The sequence below is a fragment of the Salminus brasiliensis genome, chromosome 8 (genome assembly GCF_030463535.1).
Source record: "Salminus brasiliensis chromosome 8, fSalBra1.hap2, whole genome shotgun sequence".
In the NCBI taxonomy this organism is placed as follows: domain Eukaryota; kingdom Metazoa; phylum Chordata; class Actinopteri; order Characiformes; family Bryconidae; genus Salminus; species Salminus brasiliensis.
In genome coordinates, this window is record NC_132885.1 from 3,250,467 (window position 1) to 3,275,333 (window position 24,867).

Below are 24,867 nucleotides of genomic sequence, written 5' to 3' on the forward strand. Positions count from 1 at the left end.
TAAACTGGAGCTTTTATCAGCTCTCCAGTGCACTACATTCTATACAAGAAGCATTCTAGGTAGTACCGACTGTTCTTGTAATGTCAGTGGGACTGTTTTGTGGTCCAGTAAGACTCTGTCTGTGTCTGTATGTACGTGTTAAGGGCTCTTATCCTGACTCTGAGGTTCTAATGTGGGTCTTCTTTAGCTGGAAATGTATTTAATTAGTAATACTGTTAGTACAGCAGTGTCAGTCAGATACACATGCTCCCAGAAAATAGACTGGATAGAACTATAAAGCTACATGGCTTAACTCTGAGGCAGTGCTGCCTAAACTAAAACAGCTGCAGGTTTAAGCAGCATCACTGTCTGAAGCCTTATTCCTGTCTACAGGCATCTTAATCTTCAGACGTATGTTTCAGTATCTTGTATGAAATGTTCAATGTCTGCTATGAATTATTCAGTATCTACTGTGAATTATTCAGTAACTATTATGAATGATTCAATATCCAGTATGAGTTATTCACTACTTCTTCATCTTCTATGAATTATGTATTATTCAGTAAAATGATTCAGTATCTACTTAGAATTGTTCAGTATCCAGTATGAGTTATTCACTATCTACTATCATTTATTTGTTGTGTATTATGAACAATTCACTGTTGAATGATTGATTGAATGAATGATTGAATGATTCAGTATCCAGTATGAGTTATTCACTATCTACTATTAATGACATAGTATCCAGTATGAGTTAGAGAGTATCCATTATGAGTTATTCACTATGAATTATGATTATGATTCAGTATTTACTATGAATGATTCAGTATCCAGTATGAGTTATTCACCATCTACTATGAATTATGTAGTATTCAGTAAAATAATTCAGTATCTACTATAAAGTATTCCATATCCAGTGAGTTATTTAGTATCTACTATGAATTATCTAGTATTGAGTAAAATGATTCAGTATCTAGTTAGAATTATTCTTTATCCAGTATGAGTTATTTACTATCTACTATGAATTATTTATTTATCAGTAAAATGATTTAGTATCTACAATAAATTATTAAGTATCCAATATGAGTTATTCACTATCTACTATGAATTATATAATGTTCAGTATGAGTTATTCACTATGAATTATGTAGTATTCAGTAGGAATGATTCAGTATTTACTATGAATTATTCACTATCCAGTATGAGTTATTTACTGTCTACCATTATTTATTTGTTATATATTAAGATCAATTCACTATTATGAATGATCCAGTATCTAGCATTAGTTATTTAGTATCTACTATAAATTATCTGTTATGTAGTATTAACAATTCTCTGTCTTTAATAATAATTCATTAAAGATAGAGAATCATTTTTACTACATAACTGATCATTTATAGTTCAGTTTCCAGTATGAGTTAGTGGAACTGTTTTTGTGCTGTAAATAATGTTAAAAAGCGTATAGTGAACCATCTACAAAAGGATTTTTGCGTAAACAGAAAAACCCTTTTACTGACAATTTTTTAATTTTGTCATGCTTCAGTAAAGCACTAATGTCTTTAATAAGGAACATTTACTCAGTATGGCTCCTCTCCAAATTTCCACATAATCCTATCTGAGTTTGATTGACTTGATTTCGGCATAATTACATATACTTGCATGGCGAGGAATCAAAACAGACTTATATACTGTATTAATTAATTAACACTGAATCACAAACGTGAATAGGTTGCTAGAGGTCTCAGTCCAGAAATGAGAATATATACAAAAGGTTGTATAGAGATAAAAATACACACTCATATTCAGACTGCCTATTGGACATCAACACACTCTTAAACCATGAGCAGTTACAGTACATGTCTAAAGGCAGAATTGACTGGACCCTAGGTGCTATAAATATGTGTGTTTGATAATAATAGGCCTGTATATGTGCATTAAGCCACTTTGTGCTCAAATTCGATTTGCTCAATCTTGTTTAGTACCAGGAGGAATGCAGCATGACCAGCACACTGGGTGTATTTTCTAGATGCTTCTAAAAGCAAGGTTCAAGTGGTAAAAATAGACTCATGGCTTGAAAGCGTGTCCTTTGTGTGCGTCTGACCACTACTGCTTCTTGTTATTTGTCCATGGGATAATATACTGCATTAGCCCTATTTCACACACAGCCTTTTACTGCTCATAGCAATGAAACGGTTTCAGTTAACCAAAGATTAGCCCCACCCGATCATACAGGAGTAATACACCTTAGTGTGTAATAAGCCTTGCTGTGGTCAGGGGCTAAAGTGGGAACACAAGCTGTAGTCAAGATCCTGGTTGGACTGACATGGCATTTCACGAGACCACTTTTAAAGAGTTTTGTAAAGAAGTGTCAACACGAGGTTTCCTTTGTTTATTAAAAGGACGTTTTATAAAACAAAGAACCAGATAAACATTCAAGTGGTCCTTTTATTAGTCACTGTGCCAGACAGAACCAGTGTGGAGGACTGATGTGTGAGCAGAGCTTTATAAGGCGGGTAATGTGTCAGTTCCTGTTGTTTTTCCTGTGCTGTTTTTATTGTTTTATCAGTGAAAGCGTGGCAGGAGTGTGTGTAGTCTGACTTTACAGGAATTTTCATTAATAGAAAACAGAAAAGCTGCTAATCAAGTGTTTTTAAATGCTAAAGTACAACTAACTGCTAACATTTCACAGAGTGTTTTACAGAGTGTATCACAGAGTGTTTTACAGAGTGTATCACAGTGTGTATCATAGAGTGTATCACAGTGTATCATAGAGTGTATCACAGTGTATCATAGAGTGTATCAGAGTGTATCATAGAGCGTATCACAAAGTGTAACAGAGTGTAACCCCGAGTGTAACCCCGAGTGTAAACCCGAGTGTATCACAGTGTGTATCATAGAGTGTAACATAGAGTATCATAGAGTGTAACACAGTGTAACAGAGTGTATCAGAGTGTATCATAGAGCGTATCACAAAGTGTAACAGAGTGTAACTCCGAGTGTAACACAGAGTGTATCAGAGTGTATCACAGAGTGTATCACAGTGTGTATCACAGTGTGTATCACAGTGTGTATCACAGAGTGTATCAGAGTGTATCATAGAGCATATCACAAAGTGTAACAGAGTGTAACTCAGAGTGTAACACAGAGTGTATCAGAGTGTATCACAGAGTGTATCAGAGTGTATTAGAGTGTGTCATAGAGTGTTTCTTAGTACCTGATTCAGAAGTGAAAGTGTTGTTGATGACGTTTCTGCTGATGTCATCCTGCTGCCTAAACTAAAGCAGCTGCAGGTTTAAGCAGCATCACTGTCTGAAGCCTTATTCCTGTCTACAGGCATCTTAATCTTCAGACGTATGTTTCAGTAACTGTTATTCAGTATCTACTGTGAATGGTTCAGTATGTATTATGAATTATTTAGTATCTACAATGAATCATATAGTATTCAGTATGATTTATCCAGGATCCAGTATGAACTATTTGGTAATGTAAATTATTAAATTCTTACAGTGAAGTATATTATAATTATTTAGCCAGATCTATTTATCTATCTATCTATATATCTATCTATCTATATATATATGTTTAACATCCTGTATGAATGATTTAGCAGCTTCTTTAAAGTAATAAGTATCTACTTTGAATGATTTAACATTTACTATGAATTATTCAATATCTATCTATGATTTCTTCAGTAATGTATAGTTATTCAGTATTTATTATATACTATGAGTTATTCAGTATTTACTGCTAATTATTGTTTAACTACTATTTAGTATTTAGCTATTTAGTGTTTACTACTATTAAGAATTCACTTTTGTGAGTTATTCAGTATTTACTACTATTTATTTATTAACTACTATAAGTTATTTAATATTTTCTATTAATTATTAATTAACTTTTAGCAGTATGAGTATTTAGTATAAAATAAGAATTGGGGACTTTTTATTAATAACTCAAATGAAGTGTGAGTGAAGAGTAGATTCCTCCTCTGAATAATAAACTGGAGGGAAGCTAATCTGAACCTTCTCAGGAAAGAACAAATCCATCACAGTTGTGCTTGAGGACAGATGTGTGTGAATGTAATTAGGTTTTACTGGCCTCTGGTTCGAATTAAGGCCAATAATGAATAAAATGTGACGTTCATGTGTCGTCTCAGCACGCGCTGTGTGAAGGTGGGTAGTGTGTAGCTGGGAAAGGCGTCGTCATGTTGAGTGGGGAACAGTGCGATGCCGTAGATCGTTACAGTGGAATTAGATCTGACGGGGCAGCTCACCCTGCTGCTGACATGGTGTGTTTCATATGGGCCCTGTGTGTGTGAGTGTGTGTGTGTGTGTGTGTGTGTGTGTGTGTGTGTGTTTGAGATATTTACTGTCAGGATAAAAGCTGTGCTGATTCATTCTGTTTCTGCACAGCTGTGTGATATCCCCAACACTTCCACACACACACACACATTCACACCCACATACTCTGCACGGAGGAGATGGCTGAGCTTCAACCACTGCCAAGAGCTTCCTTCCCCCACTCACACACTTACACACACACACACACACACACACACACAGTAACCATGTTGCACTGTAACTCTCACCGTCAGCCAAAGCTCTATTATTTGTAGCCTTATTTGTATTGTTTTCTAAATACTAACCTACCTGCCTGTGCCTGTGCCTGTACCTGTACCTGTACCTTACATCCTGTCCATCCTGTCCCAAACCCCACTCCGCCGCATTGAGGACTGTAGTGTTATCTACTACACTGTACAACTGAAAAAGCAGCATAATCCTGTAGTATTACTCTACCACCTCAGCCCACATGCTGCTCCACCTTCAGATCAAGCTTCTGCAACTTCTCTCAGCTTGTCCACAAAAGCACATAGAAAGGGTGTCTTTTAGCGGTGGCTTAAAGCACAAGTTCCACTTCACAACAGTTGGGGGAGCCCAGGAGCTAGAAGTGCCAATTCTCGCACACTGCAGATTCATACTGGATTAAAATCACTCCACAATTATTACTGTTATACTGTATAAACTACAAACACTGCAGATTCATACTGGATTAAAATCACTCTACAATTATTACTATAATACTGTATAAACTACAAACACTGCGTATCATACTGGATTACAACAACTTCTCAATTATTACTTTAAGAATGTAAAAGCTACACACACTAGAGTTTCGCGAGGGGGATTTGCTCAATATTAGGCAGGTGGTTTTAATGTTATGACTGATTAGTGTATAGCTGTTATTAAACTCTTTATCTTTACTGTGTGTGTTTCTCTCTGGAAATACTGAACCATGTAAACTGTGCCACACTTTGTATATTGGTGTGTGTGTGTGTGTGTGTGTGTGTGCTGCAGCTGTGAGCTCAGTGTGAAAGCTGTTCTCCATGCTGTTCTGGTATTATGATAACAAAGCTAAATTGCAGTAAATACACAATCCCTGTGTATCAGCACCCTGGAACTCTTTAACACTAATGTTATGCTAACCTTCAGCCTCCCGCACTGTAAACTCAGCTGGCCAAGCCGTCCACTTTCATTAACCAGACTCGAGCCATGGCTTTATTAATCAGACACAAGGCCATTCCATCAAACTCCAGATTGGAGAGTTATGAGCTAGCCAATCACAGCTCCACACTGGCAGTAAGTGGGGGACCCTAGCCGTATTATCTTTTGATTGTCTCTCTGCTTCCAGCAGCCCACAGCGCCATTGTGCTAGCGGAGGCCATAATTTATTCACGAGGGCTCAGGAGGGCTGTGTAATTGTCCTCTAAACAGCCTGAGAGGCTTTGTCCTTTTCATCAGCCCGGGATTATGTTTTCAACTGTGCCAGACATTGAAGATAATGAAGACATCAGTGGTCAGGGTCACTGGCAGGTCATCGTATAGGTAGGTAAGGAGGACATACAGACAGACAGATAGAGACGATTACTGTGAGACTATAGAAAAGCTACACACACTGCTAATTCATACTGGAGTATAATTGCTCCATCATTTCGGACAGTGCAGGCAACACACACTGCAGATTCATACTGGATTAAAACCACTCTACAGTTATTACTGTCATACACATTAGATTCATAATGGATTAAATTGCTTGACAATAATTACCATCAGAGTATAACTCTCCACACTCTGCAGATTCATACTGGATGAAAATTTACTCACCAGTTAGTAGTGTCAAACAATAAAGACTATACACTCTGCAGATTCATACTGGATGAAAATGTACTCACCAGTTAGTAGTGTCAAACAATAAAGACTATACACACTGTAGATTCATACTGGATGAAAATGACTCCACAGTTATAGATATGATATTGTAAAACTACACCCTGCAAATTCATACTGGACTGACATTTCTGCTCAGTTATCCAAAAATCTACACACACATACAGATTCATACTGGATTAAAATCACTCTACAGTTATTAGTGTCCAACTGTATAAACCTACATACACTGCAGATTCATACTGGATTAAAGCCATAACCACAGTTATTACTGCCAGACTGTATAAACTGCAAATAAGCCTAGAGATTCATACTGGATTAACATCGCTAACACAGTTATTACTGCCAGACTGTATAAACTGCAAAGAAGCCTAGAGATTCATACTGGATTAACATCGCTAACACAGTTATTACTGCCAGACTGTATAAACTACACAACCTACAGATTCATACTGGATTAAAATGACTCCACAGTTATTACTGTCCCACGGTATAAACATACGCACTGCAGATTCATACTGGATTAACATCACCCACACAGTTATTACTAAAAAACACAGTTATTAAAAACTACACCCACTGCCGATTCATACTGGATATGATCGCCCACACAGTTATTACTGCCAGACTGTATAAAGTACACAGCCTACAGATTCATACTGGATTAATACCATAACCGCAGTTATTACTGTCCCACTGTAAAAACTACACCCACTGCCAATTCATACTGGATTAATACCATAACCACAGTTATTACTGTCCCACTGTAAAAACTACACCCACTGCCAATTCATACTGGATTAATACCATAACCACAGGTATTACTGTCCCACTGTAAAAACTACACCCACTGCCAATTCATACTGGATTAATACCATAACCACAGTTATTACTGTCCCACTGTAAAAACTACACCCACTGCTGATTCATACTGGATTATTACCATAACCACAGGTATTACTGTCCCACTGTAAAAACTACACCCACTGCTGATTCATACTGGATTAATACCATAACCACAGTTATTACTGTCCCACTGTAAAAACTACACCCACTGCTGATTCATACTGGATTATTACCATAACCACAGGTATTACTGTCCCACTGTAAAAACTACACCCACTGCCAATTCATACTGGATTAATACCATAACCACAGTTATTACTGTCCCACTGTAAAAACTACACCCACTGCTGATTCATACTGGATTATTACCATAACCACAGGTATTACTGTCCCACTGTAAAAACTACACCCACTGCTGATTCATACTGGATTAATACCATAACCACAGTTATTACTGTCCCACTGTAAAAACTACACCCACTGCTGATTCATACTGGATTATTACCATAACCACAGGTATTACTGTCCCACTGTAAAAACTACACCCACTGCTGATTCATACTGGATTAACATCGCCCACATAGTTATTACTGTATAAACTGACTGTATAAACTGCTCAGCCTAGAGATTCATACTGGATTATTACTCTCAGACTCCACTGCCGATTCATACTGGAAAATGCTAGTCTTCAACCATATTAGTAACTATATCGCACTGGCAGGTTGAAAAGCGCTAGTAACCAGTACAGTATCTGTGCTGTGCAGCTGAAAGAAGGAGGTTGAGCAGAATGAGATGTCCAGCCGAGATAGAGATCCAGATGAGGATTCTGCATCCCGCTGCGCTGCCAAAACGGCAATACACAGAGATAAGTGCTGCATTTAGGACCTCTGGTAAAGCTCGGAGAGTGCTGAGCTGAGAGCTGAGTTTACAGTATGAACTAATCCCACCTGCTCTGAGGAGGGGGCCGGTGTTAAAACGGGATGTTGAGGAAAAGGGAAGGAGTGATCTTTTGTTTTATTGGCCTGGAGGCTGAACTTTCACTGAGTGTTTTGTCTTTTGTGGACAGTGTATTATTATCCATCACTTTATTTGATGGTCCTGTATCACTTTGCTACCTCCAAATATAAAAACCTGCAGTGTTGGGGTTGGGATTGTGACCAGGTGTACAATGTTTTGGGTTAAGTGTAAGCCCTTAAAAAGCCAACTGTCCGCCGGTGGGCCGCAAGTGTTATTATAAACTTCTACTACCAGAGAATAGCCGCACCAGTGTGTACAGACGTCCCTGTAGAGTAATACACCCTAGTGTGTGCTAAGCCTGGGAGTGTCCATTCAGAGGGTTTGTGTGTGTCTTCTTTAGCTGACTAGCCTCCAGAGCAGTGGGTGGGCTACATGTGCATGTAGGCCACGGTACAAAGGGTCAGCGTGTTAAGTTTTTTAAGTTAAGAGCTTTCTGTATGTTACTGTGTTTCTATCCCTGTATACAAGAAGCTCCATGCTGCCCTTATTGTTGGGTGCACTGTAATAGTGACTGCATTCAAGGCACAATTTGCATCACCATGGAAATTATCGGTTCGTTCAAGCAGAGTAACTATAGAACAGTAATAAATAGTGAAATGCATTTCTATATACACTACAGATCAAAAGTTTTAGAACACTCCCATAGTACGGTTAGATTGAGACCAAATCAAAAAGCAGTTTAATGATTGGTAGCTTATTCACTGAAATTAAATTGAAGCTTAAACATCTGTAAAAACTGGAAAACTGGTGTTCTAAAAGTTTTGACTGGTAGTTTGTATGTTTTCTTTCTCAGACCTGTAGCTTATGACACCAATAGACAATGGTGGTTGGTTGGTTTAGGGCTAGGAAAAAGTTGGATGGCAGTGAAAAACAAGATGAGCATTCATATCACAGTAAAGTTGCCCATATTTCCTGCTTGGCACGGCCTTGTTCGGGTCTGTAAACCGCAGACTCACTAATAGTGATGGTGTTGAAGTGCTGTGATTCTGAGGGTCGGGGTGTAGCTTTCTGAGAGCGTGAAAGCCCGAGCTGGACGAGCATCAACAGCACTGGAAGTGATCACTGTCACCCTCTGAGCCGACAGTTACTCTGAGATACAAGCCGAAATGTTGCGGGGGGGCTTCCTGCACTGAAAATACACTACAGCACAATTGTGATGCTTAAAATGAATAAACATACATTGCAAATCAATCAGAACAAATGCAATGTTTATCAAATGAAAAATAGTCAATTTACTATTTATAACAAAAAATATTAACATACTGTTAGTATACAGTGGTACAGTTTCAGCTCTTTAATTGAGTTAGATTGAGATACAGTACCATACTTTCACTATAGTACAGTTTCTGCTCTTTAATTGTGTTAGATTGGGATACAGTACCATACTTTCACTATAGTACAGTTTCAGCTCTTTAATTGAGTTAGATTGGGACACAGTACCATACTTTCACTATAGTACAGTTTCAGCTCTTAAATTGTGTTAGATTGGGATACAGTACCATACTTTCACTATAGTACAGTTTCAGCTCTTTAATTGAGTTAGATTGGGATACAGTACCATACTTTCACTATAGTACAGTTTCAGCTCTTTAATTGAGTTAGATTGAGATACAGTACCATACTTTCACTATAGTACAGTTTCAGCTCTTTAATTGAGTTAGATTAGGATACAGTACCATACTTTCACTATAGTACAGTTTCAGCTCTTTAATTGAGTTAGATTGAGATACAGTACCATACTTTCACTATAGTACAGTTTCAGCTCTTTAATTAAGTTAGATTGAGATACAGTACCATACTTTCACTATAGTACAGTTTCTGCTCTTTAATTGTGTTAGATTGGGATACAGTACCATACTTTCACTATAGTACAGTTTCAGCTCTTTAATTGAGTTAGATTGGGATACAGTACCATACTTTCACTATAGTACAGTTTCTGCTCTTTAATTGTGTTAGATTGGGATACAGTACCATACTTTCACTATAGTACAGTTTCAGCTCTTTAATTGAGTTAGATTGGGATACAGTACCATACTTTCACTATAGTACAGTTTCAGCTCTTTAATTGAGTTAGATTGAGATACAGTACCATACTTTCACTATAGTAAAGTTTCAGCTCTTTAATTGAGTTAGATTAGGATACAGTACCATACTTTCACTATAGTACAGTTTCAGCTCTTTAATTGAGTTAGATTGAGATACAGTACCATACTTTCACTATAGTACAGTTTCAGCTCTTTAATTGAGTTAGATTGGGATACGGTACCATACTTTCACTATAGTACAGTTTCAGCTCTTTAATTGAGTTAGATTGAGATACAGTACCATACTTTCACTATAGTACAGTTTCAGCTCTTTAATTGAGTTAGATTGGGATACAGTACCATACTTTTTCTAAGGTCTTTCAGATATAAGGAAAACATCTTCTATGAGTCGAGAATGGCTCTACATTGAAAAGCAGTCTTTGAGGAGTATATAAAACCCTTTTTGTTTAGTTGAGGCCTCTGTTGTTAAAAAGCTGCTCATTCTTGACTGGTGCTTTGAAGACTAATCATCCATCGAACGTGTAATAAGATTGCAGAAATGATAGGGCCACTCTCGGAAAGTGCTGCTGTTGTCTGGGAAAAAGAACCTGCAACAATATTTCTCTAGTTTCCAGGGTGTTTCTTTGGATCCGATCTGAAAAAAGTTGCATTTTCCTCCATCGGGTCTCGAGCGCAAGTCTACGGTGAGATATCAGTGGCGTAAGCAAGGGCCGTCCATTTGCTTGTGAAGATAAATGGGGCGTGAAACAGCTTGTATACAAGAACTGATTTCCCAGCGCTCATTTTTCTCATGCTTAAAAGGGCGTGCTTGCTCTTCCCTGGAATCATCACGCGCTCCTCTTTCCACTCGGCTGCCGTGGTGAGGGCATGGAGTGGTCCTCTGGGTGCCATCTGAGTGACCGTAGGAATGTGAAACTGTCTGAAGGCTTGGCAGCTGGTTCTTCCCTTGCTGCGCTCTCTTCGGGTCCCCAGAGGCCTCGTCTGAAGGCCAGTGACGGCAGCGGCCCTCATCTGAGGAAGTTTACATGGAGAATGGCACAGCAAGCTCATGGGAAAATGCTTGAGGTTAACCGCGTTCCCCAGGCTTGTGTGACCAGGGCGATGCGGCCTGTGTGATGATGCAGTTCAGCGCTTCCCTCAGTAACACTACTGACCCACAGAAGGAGCTAATCTCATCCTCTTCACACCGCTATCACTCACTCTCTGACCAGTCCCACACATCTGAACAGTCCGTCAAACATCTGATGAACTTTCAGGTTAAAGTTTCTTTGGCAGCTTCGAACAGGTAAACAAAACTGAGACAGCATCAGATGTACCATTTACTCCCCATTCTCTGCAGTTTTAACTGAGTCACAATGTATTACAGTACCATACTTTCACTATAGTACAGTTTCAGCTCTTTAATTAAGTTAGGTTGGGATACAGTACCATACTTTCACTATAGTACAGTTTCAGCTCTTTAATTAAGTTAGATTGAGATACAGTATCATACTTTCACTATAGTACAGTTTCAGCTCTTTAATTAAGTTAGATTGGGATACAGTACCATACTTTCACTATAGTACAGTTTCAGCTCTTTAATTAAGTTAGATTGGGATACAGTACCATACTTTCACTATAGTACAGTTTCAGCTCTTTAATTGAGTTAGATTGGGATACAGTACCATACTTTCACTATAGTACAGTTTCAGCTCTTTAATTGAGTTAGATTGGGATACAGTACCATACTTTTACTATAGTACAGTTTCAGCTCTTTAATTAGTTAGATTGGGATACAGTACCATACTTTCACTATAGTACAGTTTCAGCTCTTTAATTAGTTAGATTGGGATACAGTACCATACTTTCACTATAGTACAGTTTCAGCTCTTTAATTAGTTAGATTGGGGGGTCGGAGTTCATTCCAAAACAGGAATGTTCCTAATATTCTGATATAACTGTGAACTTTTACTATAGAACAGTTTTGAAGTCTTCTTGATTTAATATTTCCCCACTTTGTAGGTATTTTTTGGAATGATTCCTACACCACTGATTGCTGTGATCCTGTCTGCGTGTTGTGAGGTTAAAGATGGTAAAGTCATTCAGCAATGATTAACTTTAGCCTTGCATGGTTGGTTAAAAGCATGCTCTCCATTGTGTCCGATGCATATCCTGGCCATAGCCATCTCAGAAAACCTGAATCAGCTGCCCCATGCTATGCATCTTCAGTTAGAGCTCGACCATAGGCTAATGTATGTCCGTTTGGAGACAGCAGATCTTAATGTTCAGAGTTTGTTACTCCCATGCACTTATTATTCAACTATGCCAAGGAAAATGAAGTTCTCCAATCTTGGTATCCTTCAACACTGCTCTGGTGGTGGTTCTGGCCTAAAAGAAAGAGCTTGCTGGCTACTTGGCGGATGTTCTGGGAGGCTATGAAAAGCCCTGGTGGTTCTGGATTTGGAAATAGGGACTCGCCCACTGGCCCAGAACGACGGAGGAAGGAGGTGGACTCGGATGTGTCCCTGAGGACTCGTTCCACCGGATCCTCTGTGGCCTGGAAGGTTCCGGAATCGGCTAAAATCAGCTTAAAACCACTCTCGGCTGAACTCCGTCTTCTGTTTTTGCTTCTGTGAGGTCCTGCTCAGGGATAAGGCGATGAGGGGTGGAGTGTGCAACGCGTTCACCCAAGGTCTATTTCAAACAGACCTTTATAGACGACTATTTTAACTCATTATTTTGGTTTCCACAGCCTCCCAGCCACCGGGAGAGGAGTTCTGCTATGTGTCAGGGGGCCATGTCCAATCCCAAAATGCAGTATGGAGTTGGACAGGGCAATATAGCAAAACGTTGTATTAAAATACAGTGCATGGACAAAAGTATTGGGACACCTGCTCATTCATTGTTTCTTCTGAAATCAAGGGTATTAAAATGAGTTTATCCTGCTTTTGTTAGAATAACTGTCTCTACTGTCCAGGGAACAAGAAAGCTTTCTACTAGACTTAGAAGGAACATTGCTGTGAGGATTTGATTGCAATCAGCGACAAGAAAAAAGTACTGGATGGAGCACCGACCATCCATCATTCCAGAGAACACAGTTCTTCCACTGCTCCACAGCAGCTCAATGCTGGGGGGCTTTATACCCCTCTACTAGCCCACGCCTGGCATGAGGCAGGCGTCAATAGGGTCATGATGTTTATCTGCTCCAGAGAGTCTTGTTCTATTGCCACTGCATTTCTACAGGGACTAGACAAGCTGTGTGTGGGCAAGTAGCTGAATGCATTGATTAAAAGGGGTGTCCACAAACATTTGGACATGTAGTGTGCCATAATGCTGTATTTTACATCACATTGCCCATGCTTAGAACTGGTGGTCTCTTCCACAGTTGAACAGAGTGTGGTATTGTTTAGTTGGGGGGGGGGGCTCTCTGTGTTTAAGGTGGGCTGTGAGATGTGTGAGTGATGTGGGACGCTAACACACTTGGATAATACATCAACTGGAAGGGCTGCAGATGTCGGAGGCCCTATGCTTTACTCGACTAGAGTAAAGCAGCTGTTGGGGGTGGGGAGTAGAGCGAGAGAGAGAGATGCCATGACCTACTGCCTGGATGTTGTAACTTGACAGAATGATGTCATTGAAGCTTGTAACCCACCAATTAGCATGAGGGCTAACTGCAGGTCTAAATCGTGTGGAGATGTGTGGTAATAGACTTTTCACTGCTGTTTCTGTCACTGTGTGACTCACTGTGTTGTCTGAAGTACAGACGAAGTTCAGGCTTTATGATAACGACTACTGTTTTAACCTATGTCAGTTTTATAGCTAACAGTGTGTCATGTTGAATGTACAGTTTTATGTGTGCAGTAAAAGAGACCATAAGTCACTCAGGCCTGTAACTCGAGTGTGTGCTGCTGTGTGTAATTTGTGTGAACCCATAGAGTCGTATTACTCAGTCAAGTCCTGCTTCAGGTCCGTGCAGTTCAGTCCACTTTAGGTGTGGTCTGTTCTGGTCCAATACAATTAAATTATAACCAGTTCTGTTCATAATTCCAAAACTTCAGTGAGTGGAAAAACACACAGATGCACCACAGGAACACCGCAGTCCTGATTGGGTGGAAATGATCCGATAGAATGTAAACGTCGATAGCGTGAACTTTGATAAAGCTCCAGGATCCATGTCTTGTCTCTGTTATGTGAGCAGTGTGTTCTGAGTTATCATGCTTTGGAAAGTCTTTGGAGCCCAGAGACTCAGCGCGATATAGATACACACTGTGACATTTGGCTACGTACGTGTGTGAGTGTGAATGTGAGTGTGTGTGTGTGTGTGTGCACAATGTTATGAGTGTGTCAGTTGGACACACACTCCCCATACACACCTTTTTCCCCACTATCCCTCCATGTGGCCTCCTTGGCAATGGTCCAGTAGAGCTGTTTGCTGGTCTGAGTGTTTCTCTCCTGGACCCTGAACTCACAGCTTGTCGTTGGAATGAAGAGACGGGGGTCACACTCCCAGGTCCCAACCCACCTTTATCAAGTTGCTGACCTTTTCGTTTGTCACTCACCCTGCCCAGATAGGCTACATCTATCACTACCCCCCTCTGCAATACACACAGAAACAGTATTCACAGGCCACACACACACACACACACACACACACACACACAAAGTAGTTAAAAATAGTCACCAAATAGTCACCACTGATGTAGGTCACTGGACTACAGTGTTGTTGAGACTGATTCTGTTTATAAACCTATTATTACAGCTGCATCCCTTCAGATCTACTAGACTGACCCATGAAAGATCAAGCCCTAGTAGACAAAAGTATTGGGACACTTGCTTATTCATTATTCCTTCTGAAATTCAGGGTGTTAGAAAGAGTTGATCCTGCTCTTGTTGGAGTAACTGTCTCTACTGTCCAGGGAAGACGGCTTTCCTCTAGATTTTAGAGAAGCATTGCTGTATATATGTCTAGTCTAGAATCTATATTTAGATTGGACCTGGACAAAAGGGTGGATGAAAGGTGGCTTCAAAATCTTTTTTTCATGATTTGAGGAGATGAAGAACATGCACCATGCTTTTTTTTATTTACTTATTTTCTGGAGACCTCCTGCAGAGATCTGCTGCCCTGAGGGCGGTGAGTGGTCTGCATGGGCTACATGGAGCAGGGGGCTCTGCTGGGAAGTGATGAGGGAGGTTTTAAACAGTAAAGGTTTGCGGTAGAACATTTTGTTTAGAGTTTTTTAAAACTTTGTAAAGGTTTTTCAAAATGAAACACCTGGTTGTCTACAGACCCATCCATTAACATTTACTCCAGGGAAACAAACCCCCCTTTTTAAAAAAAAATAGAAAGTCCCAGGTCGGGGTTAAAAGGACACGGCTGATTGTTTTCTCCCTGAAAGAGAAGTGTGACATCATTCCTCTACACAAATCTGAGCTCACTTTACAGCTCATTCTGACAGCGCATGGGCTTCAAGTATAACACACTTTTTTAAGTAGGGGTTCTTTAGGGGTTCTTTAGTAAAAGCAATAGTTTGAGACAGAATCCTGATTCTAACTCAAAAAAACAATAACATTTAAAAGCTTATATGATTCATTGCCTGGTTAAATGGTTCTTCATATGGAGTGATAACATTTTATAGATGGTTCTTCTTAGAGCCTTTTAAAAAAAGGGGACACTATAAACTGGTAAAAGGGCATGATCCTTGGGGAACTTTTAAAGGTTGGAGAAACCTCCTTAAGGTGCTTTAAGGAACCTTCAAGAAAAGCGGTTCTTAGAGGAACCCACTCTTAAGAATGCCAATGACACTGACATTGTAATCAAAATGGGTGGTTCCTTAAAGAAACTCTTAGTTGCTCCAAGAATCTAGAATCTCCACCAAGACTTCAAACGTTTCCCAGTGCTCTTAGATTCTGAATGCTCTTAGCCTGTAAGAACTTTAGGTTCAGTGGGAGTCCTCGGTATTAAAAAATGATTCCTAAAAGAACTCATTTGAACTACACTGTATCCTTGAAGAACGTCTTTGAGGTTCCCGATATGAAACTGTGGAGAAACGTATAGAAATAATGATGGAAAATTCCCCGCTGCCCAGGCTGTGGATAGTTGGAACAAAATCCTGGGGTGAATTTTTACTTTCTGGGACCTAAATTGTCCTTTTCTGGGAGGAAGCTCTTAAGGTGCTTTGTAGACCTTTGAAAAAAAGGTTCTTAGAATAAACTATTCTTTAGGACAAAGGGCATGGCAAACGTTTCTTTTGGTGAGATACATTTAAGAAGTTCCTCACAGTTGGATCCAAATATAGTAGCCTAAAGATCCCTTAGGACCCTTCATTGAAATTTTTTTGAGAAACCAGATTTTGAGAATTTCATGCAGAAAAATCCCCCAAAGGTGTTTCTACAGACACCTCTAAAACCACTGAGAAACATTGGATTGGGTTCCTGGATGGGCCCCTTGAGTCTTGGACTAACTTAGAGGTTCTTCAAGAAACTACCCATTTTCACAGTGTAGCACCAAAAAGGCTTTTACTTACAAACACAATTGGCTTGAGTGTCAAGTAATAAAGTACAAATACTTCGTTATCTTACTTAAGTAGAAAAGTTGGTTCTCTAAACTTTACTGGAGTAATTATTTATTTATTACTTCTCACATTTTCACCCAATTATCTGAACTTTCTCCTCCTTACATTTTAAAAACAGCCTCGTTCCTCTTATTTCATCTCCCTTTGTTTTCATTCCGGCTCGTCATCAATAAAAACCCTCTCCAGATAAATCTCTCCATCCGGAAAGTGTGAGTCTGATCGTGGTTGGATGAGGAGTATAAACAGACTCCATTCTGACTCCCTATTGGTTTATAAGAGATCCATCACACCTGCACACGTCCCGTCACTCTCCAGCAGCTCACAGCAGACGTCTGTAGTCTAGTATGAAGACTGTGTCCGTGGCAGAGACTCAAGAGAGCTGCAGTGAAACGTCCCGACTGAGCCCCACATTTACATTCCAATAAAGCTTATTGATCACACGCCTCTGAAGTCTGACTTTCTGCAGCTTTACAGAACTTCTAGACAACGACTCCTCATATTTTCCTCCATGAAGCTCATGTTGATGCTCAGTAGAGCACAGAGACGCTCCTTTAATAGAGCTGATATTACTGAAATGCTTCATTTTCAATGGGCAGATCTGCAGCTGAAACAGGAGCCTAGTGCAGCCCAACATTTTTAACATCAACATTTTAATAGATCATTCTCCTCATTATGACTTTTAGAGAAATGGGGTTTTGGGGAGGGGGGGGGGGTAGTGCACTATAGACCCCTGTGGTGTGGCCTAAGCTTTCGGTCTTTGTTTTCCTTCCATTACTTTTACTTTTCTACTTGAAGTCGTTCTGAAACCAGTACAAAGAACATTACTGATTATGAGGAATTTTTCACTGGGGTACCACAGCCCACGTAAGACTCCTTGAGCAAGACGCCAAGCTCTGCATTCTCCAATCTATCAACATGACCAAACTGCAAGTCGCTCTGGATCAGAATATCCACCATCAATGTAAAGGACGTTAATGGTACTCCATCATTCCAGAAGACAAAACTAAATAAAAGAAGGCGTCTTTCTGTCCCTCTGTGTGTTACGTCCATTATTTCCTCATCACAGAACTTTCTTAACCTCAGCTCTGAGTCTTTTACAGTCTCTCATGCCTCATTAGTATTCATGGTAAGTTCCAGCTGTAGGATGGAGGCCTGACCGCAACCACTGGTTTCAGATTTCAGATGAAAAGTCTCCCCCTCCCCAGGGCTGACTCAGAGCACCTCTTACCTTCTCTGCAATTACACAGTATTATCATAACAGCGGGGCCTCCATGCACAGTGGGCCATGTTGAACTGTAATTTGACAAAATCACCACACTCCAATTGGAGTGTGGAAGTTGCTCAGGGTGAGAAGCGTCAGGCCCCTCTACATGTGTCAGTCTGTTAGGAGCTGCTGTCTGTCCATGAATCCCCAACACAAACAGCAGCAGGTGAGTACAGTTAAGCCAGGTTGCAAATACAGATTCTAGGAAACCTTCCATGCTGGATCATGTGCAGGTTTTGTCATTTTTACTGTGATTTCATAAAATCATAACCAGTTTCTTATTTACTTTACTGATAGATTGGAGTTCATAAATAATAAATTACTGAAAAAACTGTAGCTAACACTCTACAGGCTATTACAGATGTGCTGTTATAGGAATGTTATAGACACACTGTTATAGATACAATGTTACCAACAGACTATTATAGACACACTGTTACAGACACACTGTTATAGATACATTGTTATAGATACACTGTTATAGATACACTGTTGTAGATACACTGTTATAGATACACTGTTGTAGATACACTGTTATAGATACAGTGTTACAGACACACTGTTACCAACAGACTATTATAGACACACTGTTGCAGACACACTGTTACTGACACACTGTTATAGACACACTGTTATATATACACACTGTTATAGACACACTGTTATAGATACACTGTTATAGATACACTGTTATAGATACACTGCTACAAACACACTGTTACAGACACACTGTTACAGATACGTTACCAATAGACTATTATAGACACACTGTTATAGACTCACTATTATAGACACACTGTTACAGACACACTGTTATAGATACACTGTTACAGATACGTTACCAATAGACTATTATAGACACACTGTTATAGATACCCTGTTATAGACACACTGTTACAGACTCACTGTTACAGACACACTGTTACAGATACGTTACCAATAGACTATTATAGACACACTGTTATAGACTCACTATTATAGACACACTGTTACAGACACACTGTTATAGATACACTGCTACAGATACACTACCAATAGACTATTATAGACACACTGTTATAGACTCACTATTATAGACACACTGTTACAGATACCCTGTTATAGACACACTGTTATAGACACACTGTTATAGACTCACTATTATAGGCACACTGTTATAGACTCACTATTATAGACACACTGTTACAGATACACTGTTACAGATACGTTACCAACAGACTATTATAGACACACTGTTATAGACTCACTATTATAGGCACACTGTTATAGACTCACTATTATAGACACACTGTTACAGATACACTGTTACAGATACGTTACCAACAGACTATTATAGACACACTGTTATAGATACACTGTTATAGACACACTGTTACAGACACACTGTTATAGATACACTGCTACAGATACACTACCAATAGACTATTATAGACACACTGTTATAGACTCACTATTATAGATACACTGTTATAGACACACTGTTACAGACACACTGTTACAGACACACTGTTGTAGATACACTGCTACAGACACAGTTACAGACACCCTTTACAGACACACTGTTATAGATACACTGCTACAGACACAGTTACAGACTCACTGTTACAGGTACACTGTTACAGATACGTTACCAACAGACTATTATAGACACACTGTTATAGATACCCTGTTATAGACACACTGTTACAGACTCACTGTTACAGGTACACTACCAATAGACTATTATAGACACACTGTTATAGACTCACTATTATAGGCACACTGTTATAGACACACTGTTACAGACACACTGTTATAGACACACTGTTATAGACACACTGTTACAGACACACTGTTACAGACACACTGTTATAGACTCACTATTATAGACACACTGTTATAGATACCCTGTTATAGACACACTGTTACAGACACACTGTTACAGACACACTGTTGTAGATACACTGTTACAGACACACTGTTACAGACACACTGTTACAGACACACTGTTATAGATACACTGTTACAGACACACTGTTGTAGACACACTGTCATAGACACACTGTTATAGATACACTGCTACAGACACAGTTACAGACACCCTTTACAGACACACTGTTATAGACTCACTATTATAGACACACTGTTATAGATACCCTGTTATAGACACACTGTTACAGACACACTGTTACAGACACACTGTTACAGACACACTGTTGTAGATACACTGTTACAGACACACTGTTATAGACACACTGTTACAGACACACTGTTATAGATACACTGCTACAGATACACTACCAATAGACTATTATAGACACACTGTTATAGACTCACTATTATAGACACACTGTTACAGACACACTGTTACAGACACACTGTTGTAGATACACTGTTACAGACACACTGTTATAGACACACTGTTATAGATACACTGCTACAGACACAGTTACAGACACCCTTTACAGACACACTGTTATAGATACACTGTTTGAAACAGTCAGCCTTTATAGTCGTTTCTATGTGAGATCATGTTGGAATTTACAAAAATTGACACTGTTGTTTTGTCATTTCGGGTGACGACTGTGTCTTCTAAGAGTTAAGCGATTGGTTAGAGAGCGGTGCTCCCTCTTCATCGCAGCAAGTAATGTGGGGCTGTGTTCAGTGTCAAATAGGCCATTAGTCAGTTAGCAACGTTGACTGCTCTTGGCAGGCAAAGGCATCCTCTTTCAGACTAACAGGAAAAGACAGTCTTCAGGAGCTCAGCGACCTTAACATGAGAGCGCTGTATTCTTCCCTATCCAGCTGTTTCAGCCGTTCTCCATAAAACACTGACGTGTCCTGAGAAAGGGTGGGAACAGCACACCGCTCACGCCAGCTTTCACATCAGCTTTAAGTGTGATAACAAAGAGCCTGTAGCAGCACCGTGGCTAAAATCCGACCTCCCTCTCCCAGCTCCTCACAACTGCACTTTGAAAGGCTTTTACTGACAGCCCATCACTCACTTCCCTCCTGCTTTGTTTCAGACGGCTGATTCTTTGTCTTCCTTTTCTATTAGGAAACGTTCTCGCTGTTTTTTTTGTTCTTCCTCAGACATACGCTTCCATAAAACCTGCCGCAGAGTGTGTGGGTGTTGAGTGTTATCAGTAAGCCACATGTTGCTCTCTGCTGCTGCTGCTGTATTTCTGTATTTCGCTCGTCTCTGCGCTAAAGGCCGCTTCGTATAATGCTGCCAAACACACACAGAAGAGTTTATTTTACCGCTGAAATCCAGCGCAGATGTGGCTGGTCGGAGCTCAGGCTCTTCTGACAGTCTGCTTAGCTCCTCAGTTCGGTTTAATGAGCTTGTGGTCACATAGTAAATATTTAAAGATGTGCATGGGATCGACATTAAAGGAGGCCGTGGCCGCATGGGCTTTCTCCATGTTGCCGATTCGGTGCAGCGAGCTCGATAGCCATGTTCTCAGACACGCAGAGCCTGACTGTCTGATGTTCTTACAGTGCTGTGTCTAAGTCCTGGTGCTGGAGTGCACACTTCTTCCCTACTGTCAACACATCTGTCTGAGCTTGTCAGCTAATTAGCGAACCGTCATGGGGTTAAAAGGAGTGTGTTTGTGCAGCGGAAACGTACAGCGCAGTTGTGGGCAAGTGACAGGCCTGTCAAATTCTGGAGATCAGATTCATAAAACACACCAAAGGACACATCTGGAGATTTGGTCCCCCATGGATGCCACAGTCATTCATGGCTGGAAGTCCCAGAAAGCAGGACTGTCCATGTTCTCTGTGGGTGGGTAGAATGACCCATCCTCTTCCCACATCACTCAGTGTGATGCTAGTCAGTGTTGGAGTCTGTTAGCTGATACAACAGATATGGCTGATCAGGTTTGTTTGGACCTAATCTTGCTTGAATCTAATCTGATTTGTGTGAACCTGATCTGATTTGTTTGAGCCTGTTCCAGGTGATCTGGTGTATTTAGGTCTGATCATATTTCCTTAAATCTGTTCTGGTATGCTTGAGTCTGATCTGGTGTGTCTGTTTTTTATTTTAGTTAAACTTGTTAGTTTGAGTCTGATCTGATTTCCTTAAATCTGTTCTGGTGTATTTAGGTCTGATCATGTTTGTTTTGAATTTTAACTAAACTGATTTGTCTGGATTTTATCTGGTTTATTAAAACTTGTTTGTTTGAGTCTGATCCGATTTCCTTGAGTCTGTTCTGGTATGCTTGAGTCTGATCTGGTGTGTCTGTTTTTTATTTTAGTTAAACTTGTTAGTTTGAGTCTGATCTGATTTCCTTAAATCTGTTCTGGTGTGTTTGAGTCTGATCTAGTGTATGTGAATCTGGTTTGTTTGAACCTGACCTGGCTTGCATGAGTCAAATTTTGTTTATATAAGCCTTATTTGATCTGATGTATGTGCGTCTGATCCTGTTGTCAGAGTCTGATCGGATGTGTTTGAGTCTGATCTGGGTGTTTGATTCTGATCTGGTCTGTCAGGGTCTGATCATGCTTGTTTTGAATTTAACCAACCTGATTTGTTTGGATTTGATCTTGTTTATTTTAACTTGCTTGCTTGAGTCTGATCTGATATGATTTCCTTAAATCTGTTCTAGTGTATTTGAGTCTGATCTGGCATTTGTTCATCTGGTTGGTTTGGACCTGATCTGGCTTGTATGAATCAAACTTTGTTTTCATGAGCCTCATTTGTCTGATCCAGTTGTCAGAGTCTGATCTGATGTGTTTGAGTCTGATTTGATATGTTTGAATGTGATTTCTTTGAATGTGATTTCTTTGTTTTTTTGTTCAGTCTGATCTAGCTTGTCAGGATGTCCTCTGGTTTGTATGAGTCTCATGGGGCTCTTTCTCCTGCAGGCTGAGATGTCTGGTGAAGCAGTTGGATAAGGGAGAGGTGAATGTGGTGGATCTCAGGAAGAACATTGAATATGCCGCCTCGGTGCTGGAAGCAGTTTACATTGATGAAACACGGTAAGTGAAACATGTACAATTATTCTATGGATACACTTTACTGCATTAATCATATTTTAATAATTATCATCCTTTAATGAGGTGCCCTTGAGCAAGGGACCTAACCCCCCATTGCTTACAGGAGTGTAGATGTGTGTCTGTGGCCTGGATTGGTTAAAGGTTGGGTGTAATTTACTTAAGCCTTCAAACTAAATGTTGTTATTTTGGACCATGCTTACAATTTTGGGAGGAGCAACGGCGGCAAGGAAGGCGGCGGGGTGGTGGAGGGTTGCATAGACTTGTCGTAGGTAGAAATGGAATTTATAATTTGTATGATGTTAGATTAGAAAGGATGGGCTTCAGGCATGTTCCTCCTAGGGAACAGGCCCGATACTACAAATTAGCTGGATCAGGTATCGGATAATTAGTCTGATCCAAAGAACCGATCCATTCACTAAACCGGATTCTTACACTGACGGTATTCTAGGCTTCATAACCCAGGATCAAAGTAACCTACAGACATCATACACAGATCATAGCAACCAGCAAGACTCCCCCTATCTGACCAGCATGGTCCCCTCGACCCGTCATCAGCTATCATCCAGTAATCCAGCTCGTCTTCCGTATTAGGAGAACCGAGAAGGGAGGGGCTGCTCGCTCCTCTTTAGTCTCACAGACTTTCAATTTCAGAATAAAAGTCCTGAGCTCAGACAGCACTGAGCCGAGGTCCAGCACAGTTCATCATTTTAGTGACCAATGATCAGAAATTAATCATTAATATCTGTGTTCATTTATTATATAGCAAAGCAATTATAAAGCAATAAAGTAATGATTATGTCAATCCTGAGGCCTTAAGTCTCTCTCAGATGGTCAGGTATATGATTTATTAATTCTACAATGTATTGGATCAGTATCGGGTATCAGCCGATACACAAAGTTCATGTATCGGTATCTGTATCAGGACAGAAAATGATAGATCGGTGCATCCCTAGTTCCTGCTGTCAGATGCAGGATTGACACAAGCGATTATCAACACCGATCCATCCACATGACCAAATAACCAACAGTCCATGGACAGCGATGTGTAGCCAGGAAGGTCTAACAGCTAACTGAGGCTCAAATCACACCTGTTTAGAGGATAAAGCCTCATATCTGAGAGCACAGAGCCGAGTGAACAGTCTTAGTAGTGTTTTCAGCCTCATTCAGTAGACTGGCTCATCCAGGTTTGCTTGCTTTCCCTTTTACTTGAACTTAGCATGTCCCTAAACTCACAACTACAGTGGGCTTGTTTTTTTCCCACCTGTTTTCAGAGCTTTATCACCACTCAGTGAGCTCCCAGACCTTTCAGTAGCTGGATTCCAGTGGTTTCTGTGAATTTCTGCTATCCATTACCTACTCTTTTCTTTAGCTGCCACCCGGTGGATGTGGCAGCAGTGACTCCCACTATCTGTTGGGTCACATGCATATTCTCTATACTGAGCAAAGGCTGAGAGAAGCAGACCAGCTTTAATACAGTGAGACACAGGTGAAGTAAATCAAAACTCAAGTACGGATGATCTGGAAACTGACTGGTGATTGGTTGATGTCATCTTCAAGTACATTATGGAAGGCTGAAACTGACTGGAATACAATCGAAACCTAGCCTACATATGATATTACATAGCTTGGTGGTGACGTGTCCAGCACAGCAGTCAACTTGCTACCATTGCGGGTGTTGAGGTCATCATCGCAGCTCTAGTCCAACATGCTCTCCATCTCTATAATTACATCACTTCTGTCATTTTCCGTTTCCCCCCTCTCTGTAAATCATGATTTGAGTGCATCACCTTCCCCTCTCTCTCTTTCTCTCTCTCTCTCTCTCTCTTCTCTCTCCCACTTTGTACTCTGTTCTCATGAACAAGGGCTTCCCCGCTGCTTTTTCACTGTCAGCTGCAGAGAGAGAGAGAGGTAGAGAGAGAGAGAGAGAGAGAGAGAGAGAGAGAGAGAGAGAGAGAGAGAGA

The 24,867-nt window shown here is 40.2% G+C and overlaps 1 protein-coding gene across 1 annotated transcript in view; it reads left to right on the forward strand.

Annotated features, from left to right (window-relative positions):
• The window catches only part of pde1a (phosphodiesterase 1A, calmodulin-dependent), a 108,226-nt gene that overhangs the window by 61,550 nt on the left and 21,809 nt on the right, over nt 1–24,867 (forward strand). The window contains exon 3 of the mRNA XM_072685399.1: nt 22,775–22,888. Within this exon, the coding sequence (XP_072541500.1) occupies nt 22,775–22,888 (114 nt within the window). The remainder of the gene's footprint in view (nt 1–22,774; nt 22,889–24,867) is intronic.